Source organism: Schistocerca gregaria, chromosome 2 (genome assembly GCF_023897955.1).
Source record: "Schistocerca gregaria isolate iqSchGreg1 chromosome 2, iqSchGreg1.2, whole genome shotgun sequence".
Classification (NCBI taxonomy): Eukaryota; Metazoa; Arthropoda; class Insecta; order Orthoptera; family Acrididae; genus Schistocerca; species Schistocerca gregaria.
Genome location: NC_064921.1, coordinates 59,725,173 through 59,750,264, shown reverse-complemented (window position 1 = coordinate 59,750,264; position 25,092 = coordinate 59,725,173). Strand labels below are relative to the sequence as shown.

The window sequence follows — 25,092 nt, the reverse complement described above, 5'->3', positions numbered from 1 at the left end:
TAGTAAAGGAGTTTTGCTATTTAGGAAGTAAAATAACTGATGATGGTCGAAGTAGAGAGGATATAAAATGTAGACTGGCAATGGCAAGAAAAGCGTTCCTGAAGAAGAGAAATTTGTTAACATCCAGTATAGATTTAAGTGTCAGGAAGTCGTTTCTGAAAGTATTTGTTTGGAGTGTAGCCATGTATGGAAGTGAAACATGGACGATAACTAGTTTGGACAAGAAGAGAATAGAAGCTTTCGAAATGTGGTGCTACAGAAGAATGCTGAAGATTAGATGGGTAGATCACGTAACTAATGAGGAGGTATTGAATAGGATTGGGGAGAAGAGAAGTTTGTGGCACAACTTGACTAGAAGAAGGGATCGATTGGTAGGACATGTTCTGAGGCATCAAGGGATCACAAATTTAGCATTGGAGGGCAGCTTGGAGGGTAAAAATCGTAGAGGGAGACCAAGAGATGAATACACTAAGCAGATTCCGAAGGATGTAGGTTGCAGTAGGTACTGGGAGATGAAGAAGCTTGCACAGGATAGAGTAGCATGGAGAGCTGCATCAAACCAGTCTCAGGACTGAAGACAACAACAACAACAACAACAACAACAACAACAACAGTGGCATTACATGTTACACTTTATTTAAATTACATAGGATTTATTCATGAATACATTTGTTTGATCTAATTATTTGGATAAATATCCAGATAGAAATTTATTCAAGTAACACTGCAACTTACACTTAGTTTCTATTTCAGTTCACTGCTACTCATATTGTCATTTGTAACAAGTTCTGTTAGTTTGTATCCTGAATTTATTCATGAAAGCCTATGATGCAGCTAGACAGTAGTTTCTTGTTAATTACAACCAAAGTTGATGATTAAAGTCTATTGTCACATTCCTCAACAAAAATCTGTTAAAATGTTCTATCCAAAAGTATGTCTCAATGTCAGTACAAAGTTAGCAGCAGACTGAATATCAGCATTATTTCATCAGATATTCTTGTACAGATATATTCAGTTCCATAGCTAAAACAGTGACCTTTAATAACATCCAGTATTTGATACCGATTTCAATTTTCATTAGAAATGATCATATTTGGTCACTGTGTTAACTCTTGCTGGATCTCAGGTATACAGCACACAGTTTCTCCATGGAAAACATTGGAAAATTGACAGCTAAACAGAAATATCAATTCTAAATGCATTCAAATGCTTGCTGGGCTCATTAGTGATGCTACATTGTGACAACGCTGTGTAGGGTCTATGTTTCCTTAGTCACGTGGCTCTGGCCAAACACTGTTGCTCAACACTTGGTGAGTGAGCACTACTTTGTACCGAGAGGGAACTGCCAGTTACATACCTCTGCATGCAGATGCATAGTGAGTGATGCAGACGAACACTACTCGTGTGGATTTGCCTTGCAGATGCAGTGCTCTAGCTGAGGCTGTAGGGATTATGGGATCGAAGGATGCAAGATATTGTAGGAAGAGTTCCACATGCACAATTGAGAAAAGCTGTTGTTGGTGGGGAGGATCCAAAAGGCAAGGGCTGTGAAGCAGTCATTGAAGTCAATCACTTTGTGTTGCATGACATTCTTGGCAACTGTGTGGTGTGGCTGTCTGTTGGCCACAGTTTGGCAGTGCGAACTCATGTGAGTAGGCAGCCTCTTATTGGTTGTCCTCACATAGAAAGATGCACAGTGGTTGCACTTAGTCTGGTAGACAACATGGCTGCTTCCACTGGTGGCACTGTCTTTGATGGGGTAAGAAATGCCTGTAGTGGGGCTGGGGCTGGAGTAGGTAGTGGTGCGAGGATGTATCTAAATCTTTTACAAGAGTTGGAGTGATGGAGCAAAGGGCTGGAAGCAGGGGTGGTATAGTGATGGACAAATATGTTGTGTAGATTGGGTGGGCAGTAGGATACTACTGGAAATGTTAGTGGGAGGGTTATATGTCATTTTCAGGCATGAAAAGGCATAGCCGGATCTCTGACAGACTGTATCAGAGCTACAGATGTCTATATACTTTGGACCTCAGTCTATAAAGTATTAAAGTGGTTGGAGAGAGCTAAACTGAAGCAAGCAGGTTTTCAGTGTCTCATTGATCATTACACTGATTTGGAAGACTTGAATGTATTCTAGTCTCCTGGTTTAGTTGTAAAATGACTACTGCAGGCTGCAGCTTATAAAGATGATAACTCTTCTTGTGCTATTACCAAATCAGCTAGAACTTTCAGTATAAGATGTTCATTTTCAAGTGTAGTGTGGAGCTAGAGGTGATCACTGCATCTCGAGAAGCAACCAACATTTTTTCTTAAGTAGATTCTATTACAATATCCCACATGAAAATAATGCTGGCATTCCTAACACGGGAAGATATAACATAAGTCTCTGTTGTGGAGACATACTGTTTCTAACATATTATGTTAATAATATGTCTTTGTAAATCAGAAAAATATGTTGTAACAATGATATCCTTGTTTGGCCACATTTCTGTCTCAAGGTCAGCAAAGGTCATTTTGTAATTTGTTATGTTCTGAGAAAAACTATTATTCTGAATGAAAAATTTTGCAGTAAACAAAGAGCATCCACAATCATTTGGGGATGTCCATTAACTTCATTCATTCATTCATGATGTGCTGTAGATCCCATCAAGTTGTATAATCCACGGGGGTATGGAACAATTCAATGATGTCATAGAAACGTAAACAGCTTACTGTATTGACAACCAACAAACAGTACACTACTTATTGCTCCTAACACTTACGCCATTTAAATGTAAGTCGGCAAATTAGAATTGAAGGTGCTATCTCCTCAATTTTACTATCTGTGCAGCTAACAGAACTTTTCAATCCCTGAATTTTGACTCATTAAAGTAATTTGTAATGTTTGCAGCTGGGAATTTTGTTGTCTGTGTGAAGAAAGTACCTTGTCATTAGCATACCACTACAAATGCTGTGTATCTGCATCCTGAACTTCATTATTATGCAGTTGTTCTGCATGCACTGTAAACTTCTAAGCACTTACCAGTAATATTAAATTCTCAGGGTGAAATAAATATTTAGAAAGGGCATCATTTTAAGTTAAATACAGAAGAAGCTGCTGTACATAAAAATTAAATTGCTGGATTATTACCTAAAGCCACATCTACATATTATGCTTTGCATATCACTATCAAGTGCATAGCAGACATTACTTTCTATTCTGCCATATATTAGGGTTTATGCTGATTCTTTTCATGTATGGAGTGTGGGAAGAATGATTGATTGCTTAAACACCTCCATGTGGGCCACAATTGGTCTAATCTTGTCCTTGCAGTACCTATGGGAGCGATATATAGAGGATTCCAGTGTATTTTTAGATTCCTTGCTAATGGTGGGTCTTGATACCTTGTAAGCAAGCCGTTGTTGAACAAGTCATGTCCATCTCGCAACATGTGCCAGTAACATTTTTCAGCACCTCGTGATGTGGATGAAACAAAACTTCAACCATTCATGTTGTCTTTCTTTGTATGCATACTTTGTTAGTACTGTATGGTATGAGTCCCACAAACTAGAACAATATTATAGAATGGATTGATAGCTGTTTAGGTGACCACTCACATTAAGTGGGAAATTTGGGTTTGAATCCCGGTGTGGCACAAATTTTTGTGTGTCACTATTGGGCAGTAGATCTATACCTAATACAGCTGATGTCAAGGAATTCACAACAGCAAACAAATTTTAAAGTATTCAAGAATGAGTCACATGAGCGTTTTGTAAGCCAACTCCTTTGTAGGCTGATTGCAATTTCCCAGTATCAGACTAACCCCATCATCAGTGGCCCAGTTTACGGAGAAACATGTTGCAATAGTAATTACAAACAAATGTAATGTATCATTAGTGTCAGAAAATGCAGGAGACAATAAGTTAAGAATATAAAAATAATTAAAAACATATTTCCATGTGTTATTGTATCAATAAGTATTTACCTCTCACTTTATCTATATTTTCAACATAATATCTACCACAAAGGCTGCTGCTGCTAACTGCTTTAATCTGTACTATACTATCACCTCAAAGATAAATTATTGAAAACTTCCATATACGATGGGCAAAGGTGCATGTCCATGCAGGAAAAAGTCTCTTTGAGATAATGACATAGCCAAAAAAATGATTGCCAACATGTGATGGCTGTTGATTACTAAGTAAACAAGACAATATATCTTTATTTAAATGTAACTTAAAGAACATCTTGCTTGATATTCTATGTATTAATTAGTTGAGTACTGGTACTTATGTGTGTCTGAGTTGAATCTGTTACACCATTTTTTCTTCATGTACCCACAGAATTAAAATATAAAGATTATTAAGTAGATTTCTCAGCACCATAAAGGAAAATTGTTTTCATCTTCTCATTTTGAATGCTTTGGTTGACTATAATGTAAACAGTCATGTTTCCTTAGATTTTTATTAGTGAAATTGTACAAGTCCTTGTAACATTTATATGAGGGTTAGAACTTCAATAGTGGCAACCATTTATTTACAGCTCTTACAAAATAGATAGGTGTTTCAAAGTTTTATTGACCTTCAAAGTAGTTACCAACATTGTGTATAACCCATTTCCAGCGATGTGGAAGTTATAGGATACTCTTAGCATTGCCAGTTGTGTTGAGAGTTTGAGCGGCGTGGTCTAGTGCCTAACAAATCTGTAGCAATTTTGAAGCAAATGCTGTGAAGTGCTTCCTTCAGTTTAGAAACAGAGTTGAGCACAGCTTCTGGCCAATAAGGCTTTTGTCAAAAATAGAAGATGCCTCTCTCTCTCTCTCTCTCTCTCTCTCTCTCTCTCTCTCTCTCTCTCTCTCTCTCTCTCTCTCTCTCTCACACACACACACACACACACACACACACACACACACACACACACACACACACAACTAACACATCCATCCTTGACTTTCCATTGTTTGACTCTATGGAATACATATTCCGTCAACAGTAAGTGCATTTTGTCCACCTAACATAATCATAAAGAATGTTAAAGTTGATTTCCACTCTCATTTTGTACATTTATCCAATTAAGTATATGTTATTAGAGCATAATCTTTAACTTCAGAAGTACAAATTGAATGATGTTTGAAAGTAATGAATGTCCTCACCATTGATTCTAGCTGCTTCTGTGCCTATACTGAAATTGACATTGCTGTCAAATATTAATGTACCAGATTTAAAGAGATTGTAAAATTACAGTGCTGGGCATCGGAAAGTTAGAGAGAAAGGTCACCACAGAATGTTAAGGGTAACAAGTAACTTCGTTGCTTGCTGCCTGTTTCTATTTTACAAAGAAATCAAATATCTTCGCACATTTGTATGCAGAGACATAAATTGCTCGACTCCTATCATACTGCTCTTGTTGCCATTTGTTATTAAAAATGAATGAAAATGGAGTGGTAGCAAGGGAGGGGGGGAGTAAATGATGTAAATAGTGACAGAAAGAATTCTGATATAACTAAAAGATCCACCAAGTGTTTTTTTTCTGGAGTGTTGTGTTGTATGACATTGCATAATAGACAGTCAAAAAGAAAAAAAAGAAAAATACTTGGGTAGTTTCAAAATTTGGCTATGGAGAAAAATGTTGAAATAGAAGTGGACCGATTGAATGATAAATGAAGGAATACTTCTAAGAATAGAAAAAGAAATAAAACTATTGAAACTGATGACAATCAGCAAGACATCTTTCGGTGGATTATAGACAGTGAGGTAATGGAATAGTGATACACATATAGAGATGGTGGTAGTATTGTGTGCAGAAGGTATAAAATGGCAATGTGTTGATGGATCTACCATTTGTACTGAGGTGGTTCAGGTGAAAAGGTGGGTGCATGATGGGAATTAAGACTTTCAACACAGAATGGTGGTTACAGCTAGATTCGTGGGACAGTCCATTTCAGAAATCATTGCAGAATTCAATATTCCAAGATAGTGTCATGAGTGTACGAAGAAATTTTGGGCATTACCTCTCACCACAGACAATGCAGTGGCCGACGCCCTTCAATTAATGACTGAGAGCAACAGCATATGTGTTGAGTTGTCAGTGCTAACAGACAAGTGACACTGCATTAAATAACCAAAGAAACTAATGTGAGACATACGACGACAATATCTGTTAGGAGAGTGTGGCAAAATTTGGCATTAATGGATTATGGCAGCAGATGACTTACGCAAATGGCTTTGGTAACAGCACATTGCCTTCAGAGCATGTCCTAGCCTTGTGACAGTATCAGTTCAACCTTAGATGACTGGAAAACCATGGCCTGGTCAGATGAGTCCCAATTTTGGCTGGTTAGCTAATGGTAGGGTTTGCATGTGACATAGACCCCACTAAGCCATGTACCCAAGTAGTCAACAAGGCACTGTGGCAGCTTTTGGTGGTTCTATAATGGTGTGGGTTTTGTTTACATGGAGTGGATTGGGTCCTTTGGTCCAATTTAACTGATTTTTGACTGGAAATGGCTATGTTTGGCTACTTGGAGACCATTTACAGCTTTCCCTGGAATTTTTGTGGGTGACAGTGCACCATGTCACTAGGCCACAGTTGTTTACAATTGGTTTGCAGAACATTCTGGACAACTCGAGCAAATGATTTGGCCATTCAGATCACCCGACATGAATCACATCGAACATTTATGGGACATAATCAGGAGGTCAGTTTACGCCTGAAGTTCTGCATCGGCAACACTTTCGCAATTATGGATAGTTATAGAGGCAGCATGTTTCAGATTTATATTGGAGACTTCCAGTGACTTGTTGAATCCATGCAATGTTGAGTTGCTGTATTGTGCTAGATGAAGAGAGGTCTAACACAGTATTAAGAGGTATCTCATGACTTCCATCGCCTCAGTATATTGCGGAGAAGTTGCTTGCAACAGAGGGTCCTTAAATGAAAGTGTGTGGTGGAGAAGGGAAGAGGAAGAAGTGTGTCTTGGCTGCTGATGTCCCATATGAATGGATGAAGTTACCATCAGATTAAAGAAGAGGCACAGAACTAATGAAAATGGAGAGCTCCTGGTCAATGCATGTAATGAAACATGTATAACACATTAAGGTGCCGAAGTATGCCAGGAATATTGCTTGTCAAAAGGATTATGTCAAGAGCTGTTTTTTATTCATTCATTCATTCATTCATTCATTCATTCATTCATTCATTCATTCCAGAAAGGTACCATGAAAACTGTCAAATGACAGTAATGCCAAGCGCTGTGGATCACATTAAGGAAACTTGTAATGTTCCCCCTCACTTTTGTGTTGTTTCTCATGTGAGAAAGCCATGCACACAGTAATTTTGTTCCCATTCTGCAGTGAGTTCTTGGAAACTGCAAGGTATGTACAGTTGTAGAATTAACAACTTGGCTCCATGGTCAAGTTTGCTAATTCAAACTCATATGCTGGTGCTCAGTTCGGAGATAAGCTGGTTTGAATACTGGTGTGGATGAAAAAGTCACTGTCAGTATTTGACTGGAATGGGGAGAAGCGGTGGTGATGTGAACCTTTGGACCACCATTCTTTGCATCAGTGTTGTGGATTAAATTCTAAACCTCTGCACTGTGTCTCATGAAGTGAGGGTTCGTGACACTGCTCATGGTGATGTGTGTGTCGGATGGGAACATTAAGCTAAACAAGTCCCTTGATGCTATTTAAAAGAAGGCTATATGCTAGCACCAGGCTTCATTCTCTCCATCCTCTTGTCATCGTCATACAACACAAACATAATATAAAAATATACACACATTGGTTTCATTTACCTATACACCACAAATCCATATATAGCACAACTCTCACATATTCTCAAGGAAAGGGGCCATTATACGTGGTGGAACAAAACTCGTAACTCAAAGGCCAAACCTACCCCTAGGGATCTCCTGACAGACAGACCCATATGCCTTTACTTAACCGAATTAACAGCATGGAATGTTGTTAAGTATCTTTACTGCAGCATTCTTTGCAAGTTTGCACATTTTATCTTAAGATAGGCAAGATCCTATTTGTAGGTCATGGAATTTGGGGAGCAGATGATTGTATTTTCTGTGTGTTTCTTTTAAGAAATAGCTTGATCAACAGAACAAGACTGTGTTCATAGTTTACTACCCCTCATTCTGAGTTTGCCATGAAAAAGAATAAGAAGACATTTGTGTCAAATAATCAGTGTAAAGTTGTGATGAAGCTTAAGTTTGTATAACCATTATAGTCATTCATGTGGATGGTCAGAACTTTTGCCTGTGTTTTTGCTGTTGCTTATGCATTTGCAGCTACAAAAAAACTGAAATTTTCTAAACCACCAGCATCACTTGTTATCCATTCAATTTTGGCTGTGTAATTGTCAAAGACTCACACATACAGATAAGGAGTGCCAATAGAATAAGAGTTCTCAAGAAAGTGAAACTAATCAGAACCACAACATTTAAAGTTTTTTCCTTGTTAAAGTTAGTTAAAGACAAAAAAAATGTGCTAGCTTTTCTTTCTTGCTTGGCCAATAAAGAACACAGAATTTTTCTCACAGACATTCATTAATTGTTAAGTTGAGAATTTAACATTACTAAGATGAAGTTGTATGTTACTTAGAGAGAAACTTAGGAAACTGATTTAATGTTTGAAATAAGTGCATCTTTTGAAGTTAGATTGCCAATGTTATAGAAAATGTTCAGTACTATTTCAGCTATGAATACATTGTATATTGATTAATATGTTTTGTTCTACTTTCACTTATCTGCAGTTTAACTTGAGTGCTGAGGAAGTGGGTCTGATCTTCCTGCTTTTTTCTGCACTGTACGGCATATTCAGCCCCATATGGGGCTGGCTTGCAGATCGAGTTAACAATCACTGGTCTATGATGGTGTGGGGTCTCCTTGCTTGTTCACTGGGGCTGCTGCTTCTTGGACCATCACCTCTACTGCCATTTCTTAACAAGTAATTACTACTCTGTCAAAGCATAGTGGCTTCTCTACTTTTTCTTTAACTTATTTATCTTTTGTAGCATACTAACTGCTTTTTGTGCAGATACTATGATTCTTTTCCTGGGATACTTCTGTGTAGCTCTTGTAAATTTATGTAATGGTCATTAACAACAATGAGTACTTGTAAAATTATTTCTGATTTTTTTTTTTTTAGTTTCTGGCTATTTAACAAGGATTGCAAGTAGATATGCAGTGTTGTATATATCTCCAGTCACTTTCTTAAACTGAGTGGAATAAAATTGTAAGTATGCAGTTATGATTTAGAATTGTTCTGGAGCACCCAGCCAGATGGTATCATTCAAATGGTGAAACATTTCAGTGAGCTGGTACATCACATTTCCATCTACAGGATGCTCTGATGACTGATTTCCTGCTGTTGGGCATTGTCTTATATAACCCCCCCCCCCCCCCTCTCTTTGTGATCTCTTGGGCTTAGCTCCTCTGGCAAGGTGGAGGGGGATGTGAATTGGAGGTACCAAAGTCACAGCCCTCAGACACTGCACTGCCATGCAATATGGGGGTCAGGATGTTTGTTGCTGATGCAAAGGTGATGCGTTTATGTGGTATGGTCTCATGTATTTCTTTGGTGTGGTGTGAACCTACCTTTCTGTAGGCTGTTGTTGCACCTTGAGCATGCTCAGTAATTGGTCCCAAGCTTTAACTACAGGGAAACTGCTGTCTTTATTTGTCAGTTCATTATGTACATGGCAGCCTTTATATTTTATGAAGTAACAGCTTTTTCATGAGATGAGAAAACATTTTATTTTTTAAGCACAGATCAAAAACTAACAAGAATAAACAACTCATAACCAAGCCGACTACGGCAAAGATAAGTATCTATCAGCTGCAGCTTTCACCCGCTGTTTTTGGCACAGTGGATAAATGACGTCGCCACATCAGCCCCCCTCCTTTTGAAATCGGGTGCACCAGGTATGTGGGGAAACTTGCACTTGATTTTTCTACCAGCTCTCATGAAAACATCTGGTGCAGGCAATGGCTGCTCCTGTTCTGCACTTGCTGCTTCGTTGTCCTCTTCTGAAACCGCGACTATCTGCTGTTTCTTTGGCCTCCACGTTTGAGGTTGATTTTGCAGACCGAAGAAGGAGTGTACCCTCTTCGGTGTAAGCAGGTTTAAGCCACTCAATTGAGACTGTCTCTTCTTTACCATCCTTATCGATTTTGAAGCTGTGGCTTCCTCTTGTGATTACCCTGTATGGTCCAGAGTAAGGCGAAACAAGCGGCGGGCGCACCATATCATCCCTAAGCCACACGTGGGATGTTGCTTGCAGGTCTTTATGTAAAAACACTCTCCAGTCTCCATGTCTGACAGGGTTAGTGGGTTTGATGTTTCTCATTCTAACACTGAGTTGCCTTGCAAATTGCGTGCATTGCTCTGGGGCGAACGGCTATGTAGATGCTGGAACGATAAATTCTCCAGGAAACCTCAATTGCTTGCCATAAAACACTTCTATGGAAGAGCATTGTAACTCCTCCTTCATGGCCGTTCTCAATCCGAGTAGCGGTAGAGCTTCAGGCCATGTAGTGGAACTACACATTAATGCAGCTTTGAGCGTGCGGTGTAATCGTTCCACCATTCCATTACTAGATGGATGATAGCTTGTGGTGCGTAGATGGTTGCACTCGCACAGTAGCAAAAGCTCATTGAAAAGTTTCCTTTCAAACTGCCTTCCGAGATCTGTTATGTTTTGCGGAACGCCAAACCTGGAGAACCATGAATGCAACAGTGCTTTTGCAACTGACTCCGCAGAAATGTCTTGTATTACAACTACTTCTAGCCACCTTGTAAAACGATCAGTGATTGTGAGCAAATAGCGTTGTTCTGAAGAGCATGATAGCGGGCCCACAATGTCCACCTGTATATGTGAAAATCTTGCAGATGGCGTCAGCAAGTCAGCAATAGGTGAAAAGACATGTCTGCTGATTTTATTACGCTGGCATGTTAGGCATGCACGCGCCCATGCATGACAACCTTTTTGTATTCCAGGCCACACTACTTTGGAGGAAACTAACTTGGCTGTAGCTCGTACTCCTGGCTGTGATAGGTTATGTAGTGCATTATAAATCTCGCGATGATATTGTTCTGGTATGTAGGGTCATTCCTTTTCTTTTGCTACATCACACCAAATTCCGTCTGGAACATTTGGGACAGACACACGTCTGAGCTGCAGTGCAGTTCTCTGTTCCTCTATTAGATGGCGCAAGAAAGGATCTTCTCATTGTTTAGATGCTAACTCGGTCCAACAAACTGAATTTAAACTGGCACAATTCCTAGACAGGCAATCTGCGACCAGGTTGTCTTTTCCTGAAATGTGATGCACGTCAGTTGTGAACTGTGCAATGTACTCGACTTGCCTGCACTGATGTCGTGAATTGAGCTCTGTGTCTCGTTGAAATATAGCTACTAACGGCTTGTGATCAGTAAAAATTGCAAAGTGCCTCCCTTCGACAGACGTGCGAAAATGCTTTATGGCTAAGTAAATAGCAAGCAACCCACGGTCAATAGTACTCCATTTTTGCTGCTGTTGAGTCATATTTTTAGAGAAAAATGCGAGCGGCTGCCATCTGCCATCAACTTCTTGCTGTAGCGCTGCATCCACTGCTGTTTGGCTCGCATTAACCATGAGCACTAAAGCAGCGCTCAATCTTGGATGTCCCAGTAGTGTTGCCCGAGAAAGACATTTCTTTGTCATGGAAAGCTTCTTCAGCATCTGGACTCCATGGGATTTTACGATTGCCTGTTGTATTTTTACCTGCAAGTAACATTGTGAGTGGCTCTTGGGCAGCAGCTAATTTAGGTAAGTGACGTCTGTAATAGTTGAGCATGCCTAAAAATCTGAGAAGCCCTTTGTAAGTTGTGGGAAGGGGCATCTGTTGTACTGCTTCAACCCGCTCAGGCAAAGGTGACAGGTCTGCTGCTGAAACCAAATATCCCAGGAACTTAACCTCGCGTTTTCCAAACGTGCACTTTGTTTCGTTAATAATTATGCCATATTCTGTCAGACGGTGTAAAAAATGACGCAGATGTTCGACATGCTGATATACAGAACCAGAGAATACTAAAATGTCGTCCATATAACAAAATACAAATGATAATTCTCGAAGCACCTCATGCATGAATCTTTGCCATGTTTGGGCAGTGTTTCTGAGGCCAAATGACATAAAAGTGTACTCAAACAAACCAAATGGTGTGATAACTGCTGTTTTTATAATGTCAGATGGAGCCATGGGAATCTGGGAAAATGCTTTGGCGCAATCAATCACACTAAATATTTTGGCATTGCTAATCGTACTGTTAAAATCGGTCACATTGGTTACTGGGTAGCGGTCGGGAATCGTGCGGGCATTGAGCGCCCTGTAGTCTCCACATACTCTCCATGAATTGTCTTTTTAACGGACCATGTGAATTGGAGATGCCCATGAACTATCAGACCTACTTACAGTACCTGTTTTTAGAAGTCTGTCGAACTCAGCTCGTGCCGTGAGCAGCTTCTCTGGAGGCAGACGCCGCGGGCGGAAGGCAATGGGTTGACCTTGTGTTGTGCCGATGTGGTGTTGAGTATTGTGTCTGCATTTCCTGGTTGCGTTGACGGGTTCGGTAAGTGCTGGAAGGTCTTGAAGCAGTTTATGAAAAAGTGATTCCTCCGACAGTGCTCTGATATTGCCTACAGTATACGAATCGTTATGACTGTCGGGCGTTTTCTTGCGTGATGCACACGTGTGCGGACCTTGCCGTTGGTGGGGAGGCTTGCGTGCCTCAGCGATACAGATAGCTGTACCGTAGGTGCAACCACAATGGAGGGGTATCTGTTGAGAGGCCAGACAAACGTGTGGTTCCTGAAGAGGGGCAGCAGCCTTTTCAGTAGTTGCAGGGGTAACAGTCTGGATGATTGACTGATCTGGCCTTGTAACAATAACCAAAACGGCCTTGCTGTGCTGGTACTGTGAACGGCTGAAAGCAAGGGGAAACTATGGCCGTAATCTTTCCCGAGGGCATGCAGCTTTACTGTATGATTAAATGATGATGGCGTCCTCTTGGGTAAAATATTCTGGAGGTAAAATAGTCCCCCATTCGGATCTCTGGGCGGGGACTACTCAAGAGGATGTTGTTATCAGGAGAAAGAAAACTGGTGTTCTACGGATCGGATCGTGGAATGTCAGATCCCTTAATTGGGCAGGTAGGTTAGAAAATTTAAAAAGGGAAATGGATAGATTAAAGTTAGATATAGTGGGAATTAGTGAAGTGCGGTGGCAGGAGGAACAAGACTTTTGGTCAAGTGACTACAGGGTTATAAACACAAAATCAAATAGGGGTAATGCAGGAGTAGGTTTAATAATGAATAGGAAAATAGGAGTGCGGGTAAGCTACTACAAACAGCATAGTGAACGCATTATTGTGGCCAAGATAGATACGAAGCCCACACCTACTACAGTAATACAAGATTATATGCCAACTAGCTCTGCAGATGACGAAGAAATTGAAGAAATGTATGATCAAATAAAAGAAATTATTCAGATAGTGAAGGGTGACAAAAATTTAATAGTCATGGGTGACTGGAATTCGGTAGTAGGAAAAGGGAGAGAAGGAAACATAGGTGAATATGGGTTGGGGGTAAGAAATGAAAGAGGAAGCCGCCTGGTAGAATTTTGCACAGAGCACAACTTAATCATAGCTAACACTTGGTTCAATAACCATAAAAGAAGGCTGTATACATGGAAGAAGCCTGGAGATACTGACAGGTTTCAGATAGATTATTTAATGGTAAGACAGAGATTTAGGAACCAGGTTTTAAATTGTAAGACATTTCCAGGGTCAGATCAGGACTCTGACCACAATCTATTGGTTATGAACTGTAGATTAAAACTGAAGAAACTGCAAAAAGGTGGGAATTTAAGGAGATGGAACCTGGATAAACTGACTGAACCAGAGGTTGTACAGAGTTTCAGGGAGAGCATAAGGGAACAATTGACAGGTATGGGGGGAAGAAATACAGTAGAAGAAGAATGGGTAGCTCTGAGGGATGAAGTAGTGAAGGCAGCAGAGGATCAAGTAGGTAAAAAGATGAAGGCTAGTAGAAATCCTTAGGTAACAGAAGAAATATTGAATTTAATTGATGAAAGGAGAAAATATAAAAATGTAGTAAATGAAGCAGGCAAAAAGGAATACAGACGTCTCAAAAATGAGATCGACAGGAAGTGCAAAATGGCTAAGCAGGGAAGGCTAGAGGACAAATGTAAGGATGTAGAGGCTTATCTCACCAGGGGTAAGATAGATTGGTTTGTGGGATTAAAGGGACCAGACTGGTAAGAGAGATACTGCATACAGGAAAATTAGAGAGACCTTTGGAGATAAGAGAACCACTTGTATGAATATCAAGAGCTCAGATGGAAACCCAGTTCTAAGCAAAGAAGGGAAAGCAGAAAGGTGGAAGAAGTATATAGAGGGTCTATACAAGGGTAATGTACTTGAGGACAATATTATGGAAATGGAAGAGGATGGAGATGAAGATGAAATGGGAGATACGATACTGCGTGAAGAGTATGACAGAGCACTGAAAGACCTAAGTCGAAACAAGGCCCCAGGAATAGACAACATTCCATTAGAACTACTGACGGTCTTGGGAGAGCCATTCCTGACAAAACTCTACCATCTGGTGAGCAAGATGTATGAGACAGGCAAAATACTCTCAGACTTTAAGAAGAATATAATGATGCCAATCCCAAAGAAAGCAGGTGTTGACAGATGTGAAAATTACCGAACTATCAGTTTAATAAGTCACAGCTGCAAAATACTAACGCGAATTCTTTACAGACGAATGGAAAAACTAGTAGAAGCCGACCTCGGGGAAGATCAGTTTGGATTCCGTAGGAGTATTGGAACACGAGAGGCAATACTGATCCTACGACTTATCATAGAAGCTAGATTTAGGAAAGGCAAACCTACGTTTCTAGCATTTGTAGACTTACAGAAAGCTTTTGACAATGTTGATTGGAATACTCTCTTTCAAATTCTGAAGTTAGCAGGGGTAAAATACAGGGAGCGAAAGGCTATTTACAATTTGTACAGAAACCAGATGGCAGTTATAAGAGTCGAGGGACATGAAAGGGAAGCAGTGATTGGGAAGGGAGTGAGACAGGGTTGCAGTCTCTCCCCGATGTTATTCAATCTGTATATTGAGCAAGCAGTGAAGGAAACAAAAGAAAAATTCGGAGTAGGTATTAAAATGCATGGAGAAGAAATAAAAATGTTGAGGTTCGCCGATGACATCGTAATTCTGTCAGACACAGCAAAGTACTTGGAAAAGCAGTTTAACGCAATGGATAGTGTCTTGAAAGGAGGATATAAGATGAATATCAACAAAAGCAAAACGAGGATAATGGAATGTAGTCGAATTAAGTCGGGTGATGCTGAGGGAATTAGCTTAGGAAATGAGACAATTAAATTAGTAAAGGAGTTTTGCTATTTGGGGAGCAAAATAACTGATGATGGTCGAAGTAGAGAGGATATAAAATGTAGACTGGCAATGGCAACGAAAGTGTTTCTGAAGAAGAAAATTTTGTTAACATCGAGTATAAAGTGTCAGGAAGTCATTTCTGAAAGTATTTGTATGGAGTGTAGCCATGTATGGAAGTGAAACATGGACGATAAATAGTTTAGAAAACAAGAGAATAGAAGCTTTCGAAATGTGGTGCTACAGAAGAATGCTGAAGATTTGATGGGTAGATCACATAACTAATGAGGAGGTATTGAATAGGATTGGAGACAAGAGAAGTTTGTGGCACAACTTGACCAGAAGAAGTGATCGGTTGGTAGGACATGTTATGAGGCATCAAGGGATCACCAATTTAGTATTAGAGGGCAGCGTGGAGGGTAAAAATCGTAGAGGGAGATCAAGAGATGACTACACTAAGCAGATTCAGAAGGATGTAGGTTGCAGTAGGTACTGGGAGATGAAGAAGCTTGCACAAGATAGAGTACCATGGAGAGCTGCATCAAACCAGTCTCAGGACTGAAGACCACTACAACAACAGCTGCAGGGTTGAATACATTGACGGGCAGTGTTTCCGAAGCATCTGTGGTACCAGCACCATTGATCTGTCAAATCCTGTTGGATAGCATTTTTTCGTCTTTTCCAACTGCGACTTCGTAGCTGCTGGTGGTGTGAAGTTACTTGCACATTGAGTTTTGCCACTTGTGCTGCCAGTTGCTGTATGGTGGGCTCGGTCGATGAGCACTGCTGTTGGGAAGTATTATTGCATGTTCCTGGCTCACTGGCGTTACAGTCCATCACACTACACGTTCTTGGGCCTCCTGGTTGTAATTTAATTCGGAACACGCAGGAACTTCGGTTAAGGTGTTTGCGATGGTGTCTGCCTTTTTTGCTAAGACTTGCAATGGTAAGTCTGTTTCTGCTGCAATGACGGCACGGATGTTGGCAGGAAGTTTACAAAGCCATATTAGACATAAAGACTCCTCAGGTAGGAGTTCCGGGCCGGCTAATGTACGTAAGGCTTTGAGTACTTGTGATGGAGTCTTGTTGCCCAAATCTACGTATGCGAAAATTTTTTGTAGTCACAAATCTGGTGACAACGTATAATGCTGTATGAGAGCTTCCTTTAGCACAAAGTAACTTTGTTGTGACAAGGTTTCTTCTACTTGCTCTATCACTTCTAAATTTAGATGTGAAACCACTATATTAAATTTGTCAATGTTGTTAGTCACCCCACACTGCCGAAATATGCATTCAGCCTGCGTAAACCAAAGCTGGGGGCGCGTCGGCCAGAACGCGGAAAGCTTAACATTTTTGTGTCGCTCGTAGGTACTCCCATCTTTTGCATTAACATCTGTCGTTCCATTTTGTGGCGAATCAAAGGGCGTGGACCACGATCCTTGGTTGAACAGACTGTAGTCTTCAATCTTGATTTCACTGCCTCATGCTTTTGTCTCTGAATTCATTATTCTCGTCGGTATATATATTTTCTTTATGCTTCTGCTATGATTTTTTGGGGTCACCACTATGGGAGCCTTTATATTTTATGAAGTAACAGCTTTTTCATGAGATGAGAAAACATTTTATTTTTTAAGCACAGATCAAAAACTAACAAGAATAAACAACTCGTAACCAAGCCGACTACGGCAAAGATAAATATCTATCAGCTGCAGCTTTCACCCGCTGTTTTTGGCACAGTGGATAAATGACGTTGCCACATGTAGCTTGATGTCTAAAGATTCCTTTATGATGTGATCCCAGAAATTGTTGGTGTGTTTTTACAACTTGGTGGCATCATAACTCATGCTATGGACTTTGAAGATACTCAGTGTTGCATCAACTGATACTGTTGGTTGTTCTTTATCTGTGTTATACTTGTGTACACACACATCTTTCCTGTACCACTTGTGTGCAAGTATCACAGATAAAAATCAACCAACAAAGTCTGCTGTTCTACAGTACTACATGTCTAAAGAAAATAACATGGCCTGTGATGGCATCTACAACTATACCTCACCAACCGAGAAGAGGATTTGCATTGATAAACGAAATTATTTAAGAATGAAGATATACAGACTCATACTCCACAGCTGGGACAACAGGCTCATAATTTCTTATTGATGTTCACGTGAATGTTAATTATTATAGGTGTGCTTTTTTTATTGATGCTTATTCATTGGATGTTGTGGTGAAATAATGGCTGCAAGCTCTGAAAGAGGTTGCTACCATTAGCAGCGATCAGCGTGAGATGTCGAAAATGGTTGATAATTGTTCATCAGCAAGCCATTATTCCAGAAAGCATTACAAGCACTTACACAGACTGGAATTTCCTGGTTATCAGCAGTGAAAATGGTGATTATTACTCTTAAAATAAACACACATACCTCATTTCCAATTAATGTAATTATAATTAACTAAGAATTACAATGCTTACATAAGCAGTGGCCAAGGCAGGAGAGCGTAGACTAGCTGAATCAGAAGATAAAAAGTGTATGAAACAAGTGATGAACAACTTACAAAAATTCAGAGATAACATTTTGTTCATTTTTATCACAATTACTGATATATATTAAGTTTACGTTCCCTGGGCATGTGTATAAAAGATCATTCAACTTACAGACTCATAATACCATTTATAATAAACAATATAAAAACAATATTATGAGAAGGAAAGTTGCTACTCACCATATAGAGAGGACACTGAGTCGCAGATAGGCACAGATACAGTGTGCATATCTGCAACTCAGCAGCTCCGTATATGGCGAGTAGGGACTTTTGTAAGTTTTTCTTTAATAACAACTCAAAAACTGCACACTCCATCAACAAAAACATGTCTCGGCACACAATAAAACTAAATTAAATTTGATACAAAAAGGTCCTATTTATTTTTTGTCTAGGACTAACAGTTTGTGTAGAGAGATTGCGAGAATATTGAAAATCTTGTGCAACGTGCATGCGCTGTAGCTTACGTGCTTTTGTTGGCCAGTTTGAGGTAGTTTCCTGACTTGATAGACCACAAGTGTCTTGTATCAGAATGTTTGTCTGAACTTCCTCTATATTACTATGGTATGTTATAAACAATGACAATGAATAATACAGAAAATAAATAGAAATGTGCATTAAAAGTGTTCTGTATCAGGAAATCATCCTAAATAGGGCATATATCCACATCAAGTTTTTTGTTCAGAATCACTAATGCTATCACCCATCAAAACACCTAACTTTCATCCTGGCTCAGCCTGTATATATACAGCTTTATGAATTATCTGATGTATCCTTTCACTCCCCCTATGATTGAGGCAAGAAATTTTCTTTATAAAATTACTCATGGAAATCAAATAATCCTCTCCACATTAGTAGTGTTTATGTAGGACTTGTATTTCATAATTAAAGTCGTTTTGATACTCTTCACACATAAGTTTCAAGCATTTCAGTGGAAATGTAATAGAAAGTTACAAAAAAAATCACTTCAAATATTTTTCTAGAAAGAGGAAAAAACTTGAAAAACAGTCACTTTAGTATTGCATGAGGTAAAATGTAGTTGATTCACATTGGATTGTCGTGGTGCTTATGATAGACATGAGATGAGAAATGACGAATTTCAGGTACAATGATGCCACAACCAAAGACCCGTTGTCTGAACCAGGAACCTCGAGGAAAGTTTTTTTGGACAGTCAGGTTAAATCAGCCAGGCTGCTTTGTTTAGACTCCAAAAGTCACATTGATAACCGGAATTGATGATTTATATAGAAAAGACATAGAAATGGGAATTAGTGGTTGCACACATGAGTTACTTGTGCGTGCAACAAAACATATATCTGTAGTGAATTATCTGATTGGATTTAAATGATATTAGTCATTAAACTGTATGTTTGATATATGGATTGATTTAAAAGTAATTTTTGAGTGTAATAGACACCTGGGTAATTGCAGTGATCTCACACTGTACCTAGATGCAGAGTGCCATACATAGCTCTCGATCTAGTTCATTCACTTGATAGCACCTAAACAGATAATAGCAAAACAGATGCTACAGGTGACATTGCCTTTTACATCGTTATGTAGATTACAAAGTTATCTTCATTAATCAATTCAAACTTCAATAATGTGGACTCCATGTCTAAGGCACCGCCAATAATTAGAATTAAACTGCTTCAGCAACTGGTTCAAAGCCACTGTGTTGCTAGTCAGTAGTAGTGGCCGAACTGCATGAAACACTTACGGAATTTTGTGTGTGCACTTTTCAGCTGCTATTTTACTATAATATCAATTGTTATTGGATGGGATAACATTTGGAGTGGACTGCAAAAACTCATCTCAAAATCACATACCATATTGCAGGTACACAAGTGTAGTTGCTGTAGTCTATGCCTGTAACAGTTACAATGTTAGCTCTTCAGGTCCATTTTAGAAATGGTTGCTTGAAATTTATTACTTTTGTAATTCCTCTCCACTTTGCCTTATTTATATATTGTTTTACAAAAATGTTTCTAGACCTCATTCACAAGAAATCTGATTAGAATACAGTTACTTATGTATCTGATGCCTTAACATTTCATTGCAACAATTTGCATATTTACTTGCCTGCGTATCTCATTCTTGTTCTACAGAAACAAAGACTTTTTACAGATAGTGTCCCTGTCAATTGTTTCTAACAGAGCAGAATTGCTCAATGTTTGGCATCACTGACTATTTAGTCACAACCACTTTAGGCATACCATGGATAACACCATACTTGTGCAAAAAATAAGTCTCAACTCCAAGACATGTAGTAAAACCACTATTTGCATAGCTCCTTTGGAAAATGACATAATGCATGCATCAAAACATTGCTAGAGTGCTTGTTGTCTTTCTTTGCTTGTGTTATATGAGATATCTGTGTGAAAAAACCTACTGCTACTACATGTGCATGTATGCACGTTGAAACATATAAGTAATTCATAAGATAAATAGTAAAAAATTCTCTGCTTTCACTGGGTGACTATTCCAACATGGCAGTGATATTCTGTATTCTACTGTTATTGGTAGTACACTTTATTTTATTCGTGGGATCACTCATCACCATGTGGTTAACAAATTTTAATTAATTTCCAATACAGTGGACAATTAGTTAAATCATTTAGGCAATACACTATTCTCACATAATTTGATCGTCTTGTGTCAGTACTTTATGAAATGAAATTCATGTAACCAAGAAAGTGAAATTATCTCACCTCCATCCATTTCCAAAATGTTCCTCCAACATTTACTCTGATGACATGCATTCTGTCGATAGAAATCCTTACTAGGCTTATTTGAGCGTAATTACTGGTCAATTTAAATACTCATTTTCCAGATATCATGCAATATTTATCAAATTTTGCTCTTATTCCACAATGCAGACAGAGTACTCATTGACCCAGAGTCAGGTATTTTATGGTCAAATAAAATCTTTAAATTGTAGGCTGACACACTTACATTAGGTCTTAACTATAGATGGCAGATAGAATATGATCTTTTGTATAAACTTTCTGATTACTAACACACAGTCATTTAGTAGATTATGTTCTAAGGATATAGCATTTAGCTGGCTGTCCATGTTGCTTGTGAAGTTCTTACATTTACTCATTCACATATTATTCAAAACAGTTTCATACCTTGTAAAGGCCATTAATTTTTCATCCCCTATTAACCAACACACACATGACTAACTGCTTTTACTTACATACTAGATGGGTTGTGTTCAATGACACTGATGCCCTTAATCAATACTTAACATAACGTCACAATGGTCATATTATTCAAACATTCTCCTCTGAGACATCAGGTGCATATTTTCAGTTAAATGGGAGACTAGCCATCTATGCCATAGCTCCTATTACTGCACCAGTAATATTTGCATTTGGATTAGATATACATTCTGTCATACTTGCAGGTGAGGCATTTCCTCTTCTAAAGCTTAATAGGTTGCAGTAATTTACATTCCAAATTTCTAAACTTTATTAACTGAGCAGAAAATTACACTCACTGTGATTAGCACAGTCATATTACTAAAGACTATGCTCATCTTAATTTATAGGTTGTGTCAATATATGCACCAATGACCTTGCCACAGTCGTAACGTTGGTTCCCATCAGATCACCGAAGTTAAGCACTTGTAGTCGTGGCAAACACTTGGATGCGTCATTGTCTGGGTCTGCTAAGTGCTATTGGCAAGCAGGATTTACTCGGCCCTTGTGAGGCCAATTGAAGAGCTGGGTGATTGAGAAGTAGAGGCTCCAATCACAAAAACTGACAACAGCGAGGAGAGCCGTCTGCTGACCACATGCCCAGCCATATCCGCATCCAATGACACCTCTCAGCTGAGGAAGACACAGCAGCTGGTCGGTACCACTGAGCCTTCTGTTAGAGTTTGAGTTTTATAAGCCAATGTATGCATCCAGTTATTGGAAATACTTCTTAAAGTCATGATGAGGGCACAGACCTTGATTTTCCTCGTAGTAACAGAAGCCATCAAGACAAAGTGTGATCAAGAAAATGGGAATTTTTTAATTTTGTGGATTTTATACATCTGATTATCAGTTTTTTTAATCATGTTGGTACACATGTACCTGTTGTATGTTTGCATTTTCAGCTGTTTTGAGGATTTCGTTTACTGCAGCCAGTTGAAAGGGCTATACTAGTTTTTGAGTACTTGGTGAGTTTTTCTTTCAAATAAGATGAATCAAAGAAACTGCATAAAATTTTGATTGAAAAATGGGATAAAGTTCTGCACCTAATTCGAAATGTTGACTGTCACTTTTGGTTCATCTACTATGAGCAAGGCAAGAGGACTGTTATGAATATTGCAAAGGGGTCAAGAAGTAGATAAAGATGATGACCGCACTGGACACATTAGTGCATCAATTACTGATGATAGTGTGGAAGAAGTAAGAAAAATGGTTTTGGAAAATTACCAAATTGTCATGAACAGAGGTTGCTGGTGATGTTGGGATATCCTTTGGCTCATGCTAAGTAATTTTTTTGGATGTTTTGGGCATGAAATGTGTACAAGCAAAGTTTGTTCCAAAATTGTTGAAATTCCGCCAAAACCAACAGGGCTTAGATATCGCCCAGAAATTGCTAAATGAAGTCAACAGCAATCAAGAACTTTTAAAAAAGGTTATAACAGGTCACAAAATGGGTATGACAGTAAAACCAAGGCCTAGTCATCCCAATGGAAATTGCCTGGACACAGAGAGAGAGAGAGAGAGAGAGAGAGAGAGAGAGAGAGAGAAGTTCAATCACATGTGAAGGTTCCCCTCACTGTTTTCTTTAATTATAATGGGATAATGCCTCGTGAGTTTCTGTCTTGTGGTCATTCAGTCAATAAGAAATACTACCTGTAAGTTATGCACCATTTTGGTGAAGCAATCCAAAGAAAATGACCAGAATTGTAGCAAAACCAGTCGTGCAAGTTGCTTCTCGATAATGCTCTTGCTCACATCTCAATGTTTGTTAATGATTTTTTTTGGCGAAAAATGAAACTGTTACATTGCCTTAGCTACTGTATTCCACAAATTTGACCCCGTGTGACTTCTTTCTGTTCCCGAGGATGAAGAGAACCATGAAAAGGTGTTGTTTTGCCACCTTTGATATCATAAAAACAGAATCACTGAAGGAGCTGAACACCATAATGAAAATTTAGTTTCAGAAGTGCTTCAAAGACTGGAAAATGGACTGTCACAAGTGGGGTATATCTGAGGGGGATTAAAAAGAAAGTTGATGTTGATGAATGAATAAAGATTCTTTAAGGAAAACAAATATTCCTGTTACTTCTTGATCATACCTCATATATTTAACGTCTCCACTCCATCCTGTGGTCAATATCAGTGGGTTAAATGTGGCCAATACTAGTTTGTTAACTAGCCAATGCAGGATGACCCTTGTTTGTGACTTCAACAATATTCAGATGTGGGATTTTGATTATGCCAACAGGTGTCAACATCATGATTTACTTCAGGATTCTGTTGCTGGTAGCGAGGGTTAATGTTTCCATTAAAGGGTATCTGATTCTGCTGATTGGAATGCCACTGTTTGTTTGAACTGCTTTGTGTTACACAAAACTGTGGTGTGGTTTGAGCGGTGGAATACCACAGATTACAGTTATTGTGGTTATTGCAGGGGTGTACTCAATTATTTTGATAACCTGGATGGTCCCTATCATCATCCTCCTTCTCTTATGATTTGGAAAGTCAATATTTACATACCCACCAGCACCTGAAATTTGTGGTGCTGGTGGTTGGGCAACAAATCCATTGCGAGTGTCAGCTGATCAATCTTGATTGTTGCTGTACTGCTGATGTGACCGTGTTGCCTGATTCATTCTGTTCCCATTCCCACAGTTATTTCCATTATTACCAGCCGTTATCCTCCTTTATTAAATTAATAGAGACCAGTACAGATAAAAAGTGTTCCAAACTGGATTCAGGCACCTGCACTAGTTTTTCTGTAATGTGAACTGGTAACTTGCCTTTCAAGACATGTGACTCATCTTTGTCTGTCGTCTCCGAAATGAGTCTTGTTCAGATATTTCCCAAAATACTTTTTTAGGCTTCGTTGTCTAGGACTATATAATTATAGATTAAAGACTTCTTTTCTAAATTTTTCTTGACCATAATTTGACCAATACTTTGCCAAAAAGGCATTTTCAAATTGTTCATGCAGGTGACAGCATTCTGCAGTCTCAGTAGCTTATAGGGCAGCCTTGCACTGGCCAAAGCCTATGACGAACTGAATCCTCTGTGGGGTCACCACATTTTAAGCAATATTTCTAAAACATTTAATGAAAATAACAGGATGTACAGTTTTCTCTTCTGGTATAAATGCCTGAAATTGTCTGTGCTTGAGGAGGCTTCACTCTAACAAGACAGATGTAAGGGTGGTTCCTCCACTGAACTCCTACTCGTATAGCTTTGTGGCAACCATACATTGTCAGTGCATACATTGTTTTGCATTATTGGACTATGATAGTGGCCACTGGCTCCATCGACTTGAGCTACATCTGATGTATTATTGCCAATTTGCTCTTTTACAGTATTTAATTCCTTTTTCACATGATCAGTTTGACCAATTCTCTTGAACCTCTTGTGGCCATTTGGCGAGGTCTTAAGTCAGTGTTTTCCACATGAAACAAAATGTGCACTGTGGTTCAAATGGTTAAAATGGCTCTGAGCACTATGGGGCTTAACATCTGTGGTCATCAGTCCCCTAGAACTTAGAACTACTTAAACCTCACTAACCTAAGGACATCACACACATCCATGCCTGAGGCAGGATTCGAACCTGCAACCGGAGCAGTCACGCGGTTTCAGACTGAAGGGCCGCACCGGCCGCCTGCACTGTGGTATCCTGTTTAGCACGTACCTCAGAGACAGTCTGATGTCTCACTTTCCTTAGCTCTGCTTTGAATTTTTGAGTAATTTGATTACCCTCTAGTTTGTTTTCAGGCTCGGCAGGTAGATTTTCTATGCAAAACACAACTTCAGACTATTTTCACTCCAGTTGCAAAGAGTCAAAACTTGTGATCCAAATCAGATCTTAACACTTATGTTACATGGTTATCCATTTCTACTTTCAAA

The 25,092-nt window shown here is 39.1% G+C and overlaps 1 protein-coding gene across 1 annotated transcript in view; it reads left to right on the top strand.

Annotated features, from left to right (window-relative positions):
• Window positions 1–25,092, top strand: part of LOC126336311 (MFS-type transporter SLC18B1-like) — a 341,991-nt gene that overhangs the window by 203,936 nt on the left and 112,963 nt on the right. The window contains exon 8 of the mRNA XM_049999851.1: window positions 8,744–8,937. Within this exon, the coding sequence (XP_049855808.1) occupies window positions 8,744–8,937 (194 nt within the window). The remainder of the gene's footprint in view (window positions 1–8,743; window positions 8,938–25,092) is intronic.